Genomic DNA, 12,231 nt, shown 5'->3' with positions numbered 1-12,231 from the left:
TCTGGCTGTGAGAATGACAAGCTGCGCTATCAGAGATCGGTCGGTGTAATAACAATGTGTAATACGGATATGTTAATACCTGCCCCATACAACGGGGACGCGCGAACAGATGTGTAATTAATTGTCGCTTACTTAGCTAATATTTCTCTCTCTCACACACACACAAAAAACATGCTATTCGCTTGTGGCTTTCGGGAGCTTCCTCTGAGAATGTGACCTGTAGAAACCCGAATTTCTTATCAACCCTTACCTCGCCCCTAACCTTCCTCCCGAATTAAAGATAGCCTGTTATCCGAATATTTAGAAACTGATTGACACTTTTGTTCACACACACAAAAATATAAAGTTGCGACGCAAGAACATATCGCTGCAGCGTGCAAAGACCGGGCAAAAATCTTAAGAAAATGCCGAGAGCATTGACAATTGCTGACCAGACGATTCTGCCCTGACCCAGCTTTTGAAATTGATCCTTCGTTTTCATATAAATCAGTTTAAAAAACACTCAATGTATGATTTGGCTCGTGTAAGCATTAACTGACCCAAGCACTATTAGTTTGTCGTCTTGTGAGGGGGGTACAGAGAAACAAAGTAGTGGCTGATAATTTAAGCTGTCCAATACCTCCCAACCTTATTTCGCTGACGCGTGGGGAACTCGAAAAGCGATGTAGTTTGTAGGGCACTGCGTTTTTTTTTGAAACTTTAAAGATCTATAAGCGCATGTGACTTTATACACAAAACACAGCTTTAAATGCCCGCCGGTCGGTATCAATAATAAAGAAGTTTAATCGCGATTTCTGTATCATTGTTTGAATTAAAATACTGCATCCATATTAAGAAATGGACTTAGATTTTTCTTGGTTTGTTCAAGTTTCAGTTAGGATAACTCGGCTAGGGATTTGATAAATTCTCAGACTTGAATCCCCCGCCATCCCCAAGGGAGCTAAGACTCTCCGTAATTTGGAAATTAAATAGTCACCGGAATACTTTGAGATTTCCATTAATGTCGAAAATAGAAGAGCTTAATCTAAGATTTAATAAATGACTTGAAACGTTCTCGCAAGCAAATGAGCCTTTACCAACAGAAAATAAACATCTTGATGCCGTGAATTCGTTTTATTTAAGTTTTGATGGCAAGGTGCTACTAAGACATTTCGATACCTCTTAAAATAAAATTGTCTTTAAGAGTGAATTAAATCTTTGTAAAATAAGGTGCGTTTCATTATCCAGCAGCGATTATTAACCAAATTTCTACTGGGGCTTCACCGACCAGAAAGTGGGGGAGGGAGGATAAAAACAGTGATTCTAGTTTCAGGTTAACGAAGAGCTCGAATTTATTTAACATATATTCAAATGATTCCGCTTTAATTCACGGCGCACCATACGGTTAAACAGTTGAGTTCGCATATCACCCCACTTTTCGAGTCACCTAACTGTCCTTCGATTCTAGCGATGTAAACATCTCTATTTATTAGATTGCTTTGTTTATTAAGTACAAATAAAATTAATGGAAAAATATGCGTTCTGCTTGCATGGATATGAATCCATTAAACTAATGCCTTCATTTATTTCGGAGTTCTATCATTTGCGTTCAACTAAGCATTTTAAGGCATAACCTGGTCTAGAGCGAGTTCTTTAAACACATATTGAATGTAATAACATGACAAAAGTTAGAAGCCCCCATTTCCTTGAATATTATGCACTTTGGTGGTAGCAAGCGCACTGTTAAACGAGATACAGTCCTTCGTTACTGTCTCGATGCAAGTACATTACTATGGTCCGCGCGGTAGGTTCGGTGTCAATGTGAAGTTCAACAAGTGTTTATTGTTATAATAGTATTGTAATAGCTTGTAATGTATACAAGCAGGAGGGGTGGGGGATCAAAACAAGTATTCCTGATGAAGCAGTGCTAATTCTAAGGCAGACCCACCAACCAGAAGCCCCCTCCCCACACACGATCCATCCCTTTTCCCCTTCATCACCCATCCAGTCAAGGCGCCCAACACGCGAAAAAGATTGAAATTTTGTTTCACATTTCTCTCTGAATGAAGAAACAAAAAAGATCTTAAAGAAAACGGAGGTGGTGGGGAGGGGGGGTGTGGGGGGTGGTGTGTGTACAAGATTTCAGAAATGTGGAGATTGGATGGGAGTCTGAGAAAATAAAGGGGAAATTAGTACGTGGTGTGTGTGTAGAGAGAAAGAGGGAGAGAGAAGAGCGATGCTGATGGTTCTGAAGAGTTTAGTGAAAGTAACTATCTGGTACATCCTAGCGGCAGCATGTCGTAGTGTTTGTTGCGTTGGTGCCTTGTGCAGAAAGGCTCCAACTTGTTGGCTCAGCCACCAGTTCTAAACGCACTCACAGAGAGAGAGAGAGACAGGCAAGGACACTCATTACACATAACACCGGCACTTCTTACCGTCAAATCTCCTCCAAATTCTACGGAGGGGTGGGGGCAAAAAAGTAACCGTGAATGCTGCCTTCAAACCAGCGGACAACTCTCCCAAGGACTAATAGCAATCGTTATTTAGCTATTTTATCTAGAAGCTAATAGTGTGGTTTTGTTTTGTTGTTGCTGCTGGGAGGAATTAGTCGGTTTTTTTTTGTTTTTTTTGTTCCGTTACACTCGACATCAAGGGAAGACATCGACTCGACACGTTATAACCTCTTTCAGGCGAACCGGTTTTCGAGCACCGAGCGTATTGGAGACCGGGGGCACCAGAAGACGTGACTCGCACATCACCTCCTCGTATTAACGGTGGCCTCTTGCTGGCACTCTGGTCTCTTCCCCCTTCTTTATTTGAGAACACACGTACACCCAACACAGCACAGAGAGAGAGGGAGGTGGAGAAGACAGAGACAGAGAGAGCGAGGGGAAAACAAACTTTGTTGTGGTTGTGTATGTGTGTATTTATTTTAGGGGAGGGAGGGACGGGGTTGGAAGAAACAACGAGCGATATCCAAAAGATAAGAGAAATATTGACCCCCACACACAAACATTGCTTAAAGATGATATGAGGAAGGGCAGGAGTGATTTCACAAGAAGACGAGAGGGGAGGGGAGGAAAAAAAGTGGGAGCGAGCTTTGCTGGTGTTTGGGGTGGGGGGCAAAGAGAGAGGGGTGAGACAGAGAGAAGAGTATGCCAACATTTTAGGGTTTTTTTTGGGGGGGGGTGTAGGAGGTTTCCTTAAGGGACAAACATCCACATAAGGAGCAGCGTAAAAAGAGGGCAGGCGGCTGCCATGCAAGTGGCTGGACGGTAATTGATCAGTGACTGAGTTCCCTCTCTCTCTCTCTCTCAGTGCGTGTGTCTGTGCTTCGTGTTTCTGATTTGAATAAATCCCAAAGTGTCTCCCCCCTCTGGACAGGAGCCAATCGTCTGTCAGATGTGGCGATGATTAATCGCAATGCATTATTGATAATCATAATTATATACTGACATGCGCACTTGCGCCGCTCCTGCCCGGCTAATTTCCGTAATTTTGCAACTCGGGTATTTGCGAAAAAAAACATTATTTTTTTATTTGTTGCTGATGTATCTGCCACCACCACCATGTCGCGCCGCAAGCAAGCGAAGCCCCAGCATCTCAAGTCGGACGAGGAAGCAGTGGCAATAGTTTCGCAAAATTGTAAGTGTGTCTAATTTTCTTTTAAATTCTTCTTTCTCCCCTCCCCACAAACACAATTTTCTCATTATCTGTCGTTGTTGTAATTTTTTCTTTATTTAATTGCACCTCATTTCCCCCCCCCCCCAATTACCCGGAAAAAATCTCTTTGGTTCCCCCCCCCCCACTTCACTTAAGAGGATGTGGATGTGTGCAATGATGATGTTCAGGCAAAAGGTTTTGTTTTCCTCTAAAACTATCTCTACATTTTTTTTCTATCTTTGTAAAAGAGCTTCCATCCAATTTTAGTGGTAACTTGCAAACTCTGTGCAATGTTTTTACAGATAAGTCCCCATTCCATTCCCCCTCCCTCCCCTCTTTAATGTGGACTTCACACCGAAAATGCAATATTTGCTGTTACATTGGGAAAAATGCAGCATTTGTCACACGTTTTCTAGCTGCCTGCGAGTGAGCGGCGCAGCCTGACAGTAGTTTCGCGAGTGTTGGGCTAGTTTTAGAAAGTGATGCGGCTGGATCAGTACGTTATATTCTACTTCTGATGCATAATTTTCTCTTCTCTTATTTGGTTAAAAGTTGAGATGCTTGTTTTTTGGAGAGGTGCGTGAGTTCTCTGGGCAATAGGGGTGGGTTACAGCTCTGTCTTTATCTCTCTCTCTCTCTGCCTACAATGAGAGCTGTAACCGGGGCTGCTAAGGGATGTGGACTCGGGGGTTCGGACCCCGGAAACCGAACACCTACTCACACACACACATCCAAATACATAACAACCCGCGACTACCAACAAGAGCCCCCACCCCCAACTCCAGCACTATTACTCTCCTTCCCAGCTGCGTGTTTCTAAGAAACCCTCTAGTGCGAGTGTTTTAAGTAACAGATGTGAGCGCACACAATACTGGTTGGTAAATCATTTTTTTAAGAAAATCTCTCTGGATTATTAATTCGCATAATAGCGAATCTTGTAAATTTGAAGTGTTTGATAGATGTGAGGGACGAGTGCGTGTGTTAAAATACAAGTGTGTGATCAGCAAAGGACATCCTAGCTTGCTTGACTTTCGCAGAAGTTTATAGAGGAGGTTGGTGGAGGGGTGGGGGGAGTTTAGTTCTCATGTTGTTAAACAAGAAATACTACAGTATTTGTTTAATTTGGTTTAGGGTTAAGACAGGGCCAGTGGTGCAGCAGAAGGAGCTGGGTGAAGGGTCAGTGTGGGATTGGTGTGTGTGTGTGTTGTTGAATTTACAATAAAACAAGCAGGACGGCGAGCTCCCAGCTTGACCTGCCAGCCATCTTTAATTCTCACTTCATTCCTGAACTCCTGGCTCAACATTTCTTTCACGAAAAGCATCGAATTTTAAATCTGGCCGGCTCAAACAAACTAAATACATATATTTTAAAAATATTGTCAAAGAGAGACAGAATAACCTTAAATCCAATCAGCATCACATTATATAGCTTGTCATGGTATCAAACCGAAAAAGAAATCGAATATTCCCAAGTTTTTTTTTGTGTTTTAAAATATCAGAAGAGTACAATGTCCATTTTGTTTTGCTAGAGGATTTACAAGTTGAAAAGAACTGCAGTTTTCATGACTGGCTTGTTTATTCGATTTTCTAGCTGCACCGTTTCTTCTTTGCCTGCAATATTCAATCGTGTTTTAAAACGTGAGAGGGGGAAATCATCCTCCTTAAAAGATAGAGAATCAATTTGATGAAGCGGGTTTGCATGTCCAGTGTGAGGGAAGGTGAAGAGAGGAGAAAGCCGCATTGTGGTCAAGGGTTCATCCTCTCCACATACTTGCCACTGTTTGGTAAATATTTATTTTTAAAAATCAAGATTGTAAATTCTGTATCTGCAGACTTCCTGTCATAGGAAGGGAAATAATTCTGACAGAAAGTGAGGTGAAAAAAATGCAATGTCGTGTCAAAGTGGTTTGTTTCTCAGCTACTTGTGCGTGTCCATTTGAACCTTCCTCTCTGAAACATTTTGTGGTTGAGGAACCCTCGCTGAAGGGACATTGAGCTACAATGTCTCACAATAAACATTCATGTTAAAACTTCACGTGACTTTACACATTTTTCAATACGTATATATTAATACATGTAGAGCTGTTTTTAACATTTTTTTGGCGACTCGCTCTTATCTTGTCAAGCTTTCTGGCAGGCCAGATTTCAATAGGACAATTTAAAAATATATTTTGTAAAAAAAAAAGTTAAAAGAAACGTTTGCATATGGTAAGGTAGATTAAGTGCAAAGTATCTTTTTGTCATGGAAATGTTTTTTGTTTACTCCATCACGTAGAATTTCTCACACTTGGCTTGTTTTGTATCGTCCTCAATGACTACATGGCCGGATGAATGGATTTATTTCTGCAGGGGAAAAAAAGACAGCCTCACAATCAAAAGGACTACACTGCATCCCAGTGTGGAATTTTTTTGCATTATTATTGTGATCTGTGAATAGCTGTAAACTGGCTCTCACAAGCCACCAATGCAACCATGTAACGATTTTAGGTCTTTAAAGATTTACTGCAAAATGGGAGAGAGGTCCTCAGAAACAATCCATTTTTTTTACTGCATTCTTCTGCTAAAAAGAAAGATTTCGTAATAGTAGTTAAATATTTACCCACAAACTTCCATGCTCGACTGACATGAGTAAAAACATACTCCACCAGAATCGTTGAGTTGTGGAATCCTGACTTGTGTCATTTTGACAGTACTGCTGGAAAAAAAGTGACTTTTCTCATATGCCATCCACATTCACAAGTTTTTAAACAGGCGTTGTAATTGGTTGCTAGGGAGTTTTAGATTAGTTTTCACACATCCAGATTGGGACTGTGGTTTAATCAGATTTTACCATCTTCAATCTGGAAATCAACAGAAGAACTGATTGGAGTTCAGGGCTGGAGGTATGAATGAGAGCTCTTTCTCCCCCACTACCCTAAATAGCATTATTAGTCAACTTGCCATTTTATTATTTAATTTAACTTTATTTTTTCCCCCTGCCTTTGGTAATTCAGTGTAGGAGTAATGGGTCGTTAAATTATTTTTCTATGGTCTGAACTGTTAAATACTTTGGAATGAATGTTGCAATAATTCTTCTTATGACACAATTTAGAGATGCTAGGAGGGAAAAAAACAGTGCTATAGTGAAGTTTTGATTGGAATTTGAGTTGCTTAGTGCCAACATCCTAAGGATTGTTTTCAAGTTGATATATGTAACCATGCAGAATTAAAGATGATCAATTTTATTGCACTGACTTATAATTCCTATAGGATTTATTACACTAAGCATGTTTCTTTTGATTTCCTAAGAATGCTGTTTGTTGAAAAGATCTTGATTTAAGAATTGATGACATAACGAGGAACTTAAAATTGGAGTAGAAACAGAGTTCAATGTAAATAAGAGTTTCTGGATTCATTGAGACACAAATATTTTCCATCCAGATACATTGCTCGGCTGAGCTTCCTTGATGATTTATGGTTCAAAAACTATCTTTAATAAAGACAAACACCCCTCTCAGGGTGCAGTTTTGTGTTAATATTTGCAGAATTGAATGATAATACTGTAGAAAAATAGCTCTGTGGGAAGTATTATGACCTGTCATTTGTAATGATAGTAATCTATTTAGTACAATAGCTGATAGGCTTGGTAAAAGCCATCAATGGACATTACTGTATTTCTGTTTCTGTCACTTGCTGCTCTGGTAAATTAAAACCGTTCACTGATAGCAAGTTGAGTTTGCAACAGCATTAAATGAATTTATACATACAGCTAGAACTACCTTGTGCGATGCTTTTTCTGTTGCATTAACAATTGATGAATGAAAATACAACAGAAATTTTAAGTTGTCATTACATAAGATAGCACCAAAGGATTGTTTAATTTTAAATTGTGACAGACGATGCTATGGTTAGTGCAGCAATATGTTTCAGTAAAGGATGATGACCATTCATTTACACTGTGGTAATTTGTGCAAGAGTGCCGTGTTGCCCATGAAAAGCAACGGTATTTGCAATTCTCTCACTTTGTTAGCACCTGAAGAAATATATTCTTGTTCCAAAGGCAAAATGACAGAGAAATTAAAACTAGTTTATTTTTTAATAAGCTTACCAGTTTAATTGCAACTTCAGATTAAAAACTTGAGTTCCACTATTATGAACATCAGTCATTTTGGATAGTTAGGCGGGGAAGGTGGGTATGATGATGAATTCTAACTGTTGGGTCTTTAGCTTTCTAAAAAAAATCATTAGCACTAGATACTATCAGTTCTGTCAGAGCACTGTATTTGTTTCAGCACATTGCATTTTTAAATGTATACCTACATCGTATTATCTTGTAAGGCAATGTCATTTTCATACAGCCACGAATAAGGTGTACTGATCATTTGATTGCTGTCTTAATCACAAATTTCAAATTAAATATTTCATGAAAGAATTTTAAACTTTTATAAAACTTTTGTATTTGTGGATTTTTACAACATTCTGTAGGATTTATGGGGGCCAAACTGTAGAAGTTATAGGCCAAGGAAATGAAATATTACAGTTAGAATATTTTCTGTCTGACATGTTTTGTAATTCTTTTGTTCACTAAAATTTATTTAACACCATCACAAAAAATGTTATAGATCAACTGTAGATGTTAACATTGCTCAGTTTTTGAGGGAACCTAACTTGATAGAGGAAGCTTGTGTAAGTAACATTCATTGTTGTCTCATGCTACTGATCACAAAATGGTTTTCATACAGATAATTTAGAAGGTAGATTGCGTTTTCCAGCTGCCAAGTTGGCAATTGCATGATATAAAGGAGCTGCATATTATTGTTTTATTAACACATTTTGCATTAAAAATTTGCAATCTCTTTGGAAAAATATATAAAGCCTCTCTAATGACAAAGGCTTTTTTTAACTGTTGAGTTGATGGAAAATATTTAAATAATAATTAGTTCTAGCAGTATGACACTGACATCTGCAACCATATGTAGTATAACTTAGTTTCTCTTTCCTCATTCAAACTGATGCTGTTATGAGTAATTTACTTTGATTAGTTCTTTTGATTGCTCCTACCTTAGCATGTTGGCAAAGTATAACTTCTATTCAGACAATGAGAGAATGGTGTGTTTGGTCACAATTTAAATTAACCAGACTTTGATTACATAGTGATGTTGAACTACTTGTGAGGTGGACATTTTATGTGGATGACAGCATTTTCAAAATATTCACAAGTGCAGGGCTCAACTGTAAGAAGCAATGTATATTACTTTTCAAAATAAAAATAATGTAATTTAGCATGGGAATACTTGTTTGGTTTATATAATAATGAATATTAAAGAACAGTTTGACAAACACTGAGCTTTTCAGCTGCAGAAAATGGTGTTGTGCAGTTCCAGGATTGGGAGGAGTAACGATTTGGTATGATTATAGGTGGGATTTGTTGCTGGTTTTATTCATGGCTTTAAAAAAAACTGGGGTTGTTTTGACCTTTTGTGATTCCTTTCTTTATTAGCACTGCATTGTTGTCCAGTGTAACACATTAGTTTCCTTTGTTTGGCTTCACTGAAAAGGTGGGATTGCATGGTGTGCCAACAAGCATCTGATGGGTTATCCCTGAGGGTGGGTAGTTAGAAGCGCTTTGACAGAGCTTGCTGATTTAACCTTTGCCTGCTTTGCCCTGCCAGAGGTGGCCACTAGATGTCAAACTCATAATACAATTAGTACATCTGTGCCGTTGACCTTGGCGGCACAGCTTACCACAGTTCTGTTAAGTGTTAACATTGAATTTGAGTGTTAAACAGAGATCCCAGTGAGTTTGTTACATGCCACAGCTTATCACATGCCCATCTAGATGAAGAGAATTGTTTACAGTCATTAAATAGGGAAAAGTTTGCTCAGCCAGTTTCTTAACCCTCCAAGTACAGAATGATGTTTTATTGTAGGCTAAAGCAAAACTATTGCCATCAGCATTTATTAGAGAAAAAAAATTACATGGTGTATTGGTGTTCATATTTTTAAAGTGGAAAAGTGTTCAGTTCGGGAAATACATAACTCTGAACTTCGTGTACCTGTCAGGGCCCTTGTTGACATTTCAGAATTAAAAATCTTCATGTTCCAATGTTGTTGCTTTATTTGTTAGTTTTCCTGCTGACAGTAGAACAATCTCTGGTACATAACCTGGAAATGACATCATGGATGAAGAGTACCCAATAAGTCATGCTTGCTGGCAAATGTTGAGTTTCTTGACATGACAATAGAGGCGAGATATATGACTGGGTGTGAAAGCTGTAAAATGGGGACAGTGGGATTTGGTTCAGAGTATTGAAAAAGTTGTACATGTAGCTGTCTCAGATGTGTCAGTTCTCTGTCCGTGACGTCACTGAGGTGGAACCTTCAAAACAGCACGAACGCTATCATACTCTTGATTTGCATTGAATTTGCTGCCTTTTAGAGGAGGACCTTACAGTAACCATCTCAAACAGGCAGGTACAGATCCAGTTTTTACTCTATCACCGTTTCATATGATGATGTTACATTTAATTTTTCTTTTGTGCTATCTATTAAAATGTGCACATACTGTGCAGCGTACAAATCTTGAGTGGCAGTTGACAAATGAAGACAATATTTCTGGGGAGGGGAAGACTCAGCGCTCCAGAATATATATTTGAAAGCTGAAGAATGTAATTGTCAGATTCTTCTCAGCTTCACCAACCAGCAAGCAAATTCTGTGTGCAGACGCAAAACCATTTGTTTGTATATTACTGCAAAATCGCATTTAATAGAGGAATGCTGAAAGTTTTTAATTTTGTGTGGGTAAGCTTCAGCTTTTAATGTTCCGGTGTTTTCCACTAAACTCAACATTTTGTTAACGACTGATGAGACAATAGCACAGTGAGAAGGACTTTGTGTTTTCTTCATTTAATCTCCCATTGTTCTCTGGTTCTTAATCAACCATTTTGGAGACTTTGAGACCACCCAGTCAGTGTTCCAATAATACTTGTGAGCAGTTCATATCCAATGCATTCAGCAATTTATGTAGATACCACCCTCATTCATAAATTGGCAAATTTAGAATCTGCGAAACAACTTATTTTAATCTTATTCCTCAAAAGAAATTTGTTGTGAACTAACTTCAATACAAAGAAAATGTCAGCATTGTACATGCTACTCTTTCAACGTGTATAGAGTAATACATCATATCAGGAATGTGTTAGCCCTCTCCACATCTGCACTTTGTATACAAAGAGCTAATTGTTATGTCCAAGTAATGCAGTGCTGTAATACTTAGAAAATGCAACTGTTCCAATAGAATGCTATTGCAGACTGTACCACAGGTGGTTCTATGTTACAGATCCTGAGATGTGGGCCACTGAATAGATCATAATGAATGTGCCAGGTCAGTGATAGGGTTTAGCATAGCGAGAGTGCCCTCCTCTGTTCAGCCTCTTCCTGGCAGCCTTTTGAGCTGCAAAGACCACTGTGGAAGAATCCGACATTCAATCTGGAATTTTTCCCGCATTGTTAAACTCTGTGGGAAATCCCTATTTATCTCCTCCTGTCTCACAGCATGAGTTCTGTCTGCGGTGATTCATCCTTTTTTTCACAGCATTCATGGCACAATAAAGAGTTAAAAACAATTTATTCAACAGACAGAATGCTTCATCACAAATTTTCAGTGAAACTGTACCACAAGGAAACATTTTGATGCGCTTCGGCTCCAAGTAACACAGACTTTAGTTCCTTTCTTGCCCTATTGAAGCAGAGCAGTTATTTACTACTGGCTCCAGCCTTCTGGAAAATGTTCAGTGTGGTTTCTTTTTTAAAAAAAGTAAATTATGCAGATTTGTTCACAAAAAAATTCTTATGGGCTGCTAATATCAAACATACTTTCTTTTGGCACTTTAGGATTAGTAAGCACCTGAAGGACTCATTAAATATTTGTGTGACACTCAATGTCGTACGTTCACAGTGTTTAATTTTTTATCAGATTTGCATTTAAATTCATTTAAGCAAATTGCAGTTTAAGTTTTGAATTAAACAGATCTTTTACCCTTTTTTCCCAACATAATCGCTATGTATTGAAATAGCTGTTTGGGTAAATAAAGTGTTTTTGGGAACAAGCCACTTTCTTGCCCACATTAATCCATTACGTGTAACAGGGTTAATCTGTACCTTAAATATTAACAACATGGCTAGGAATTGCAAGCCAGTGCCTTGCAAATGAGATTGTGTACTGGAATGCCAGAAACTTTGGCATTTTACTTATTTAATGACTGTTTGTAAATAAGACAGAACAAACTAATTTTTATTTTGTCGCCAAAAGATTTTGGCAGAAGCGGTCATAGATGGATGAATGAGAAATGTACAACAGTGTAGCCAGTGTAAGCAACATCATAATTTTTTTTTTAAAATGCCATTAAAATAATTTTAACTGCATTGCTTATTATGTTATATGATAAAATATTTTTGGTGGGTTTGTTTTGATGTGAACCTTTAAGGACAAAGAACACCAGATTTTGTGATGCATTGACCTTTATTTTAACTATATTTTTTAGGTTGGTTGCTTAGTTTATTTAATTGACATGCTTGCATCTAGTGACAGACATTATGGAAATGACATTT

The 12,231-nt window shown here is 38.4% G+C and overlaps 1 protein-coding gene and 1 long non-coding RNA gene across 10 annotated transcripts in view; one reads left to right on the top strand and one right to left on the bottom strand.

Moving 5' to 3' along the window:
• The window catches only part of LOC122549209, a 77,778-nt gene extending 75,284 nt beyond the window's left edge, over nt 1-2,494 (bottom strand). The window contains exon 1 of the long non-coding RNA XR_006311460.1: nt 2,415-2,494. This is a non-coding gene — a long non-coding RNA (uncharacterized LOC122549209). The remainder of the gene's footprint in view (nt 1-2,414) is intronic.
• LOC122549207 (sal-like protein 3) overlaps nt 2,126-12,231 on the top strand; it is a 67,633-nt gene continuing 57,527 nt past the window's right edge. For 5 of the 9 annotated variants that reach the window (XR_006311458.1, XM_043688623.1, XM_043688618.1 and 2 more), the window contains exon 1: nt 3,541-3,624. Coding sequence is in view for 3 of the 9 variants with exons in the window: in XM_043688619.1 (XP_043544554.1) it covers nt 3,549-3,624 (76 nt within the window). In the remaining 6 variants the exon portion in view is untranslated. Of the gene's footprint in view, nt 3,625-4,175; nt 4,219-4,394; nt 4,517-12,231 lie in introns of those variants that run through there. The other 4 variants (XM_043688619.1, XM_043688624.1, XM_043688620.1 and 1 more) reach the window with 4 other exon arrangements.

Source organism: Chiloscyllium plagiosum, chromosome 4, assembly GCF_004010195.1.
Source record: "Chiloscyllium plagiosum isolate BGI_BamShark_2017 chromosome 4, ASM401019v2, whole genome shotgun sequence".
NCBI lineage: Eukaryota > Metazoa > Chordata > Chondrichthyes > Orectolobiformes > Hemiscylliidae > Chiloscyllium > Chiloscyllium plagiosum.
The sequence above is the reverse complement of the archived record's forward strand: the minus strand, read 5'-3'. Positions and strand labels throughout refer to the sequence as shown.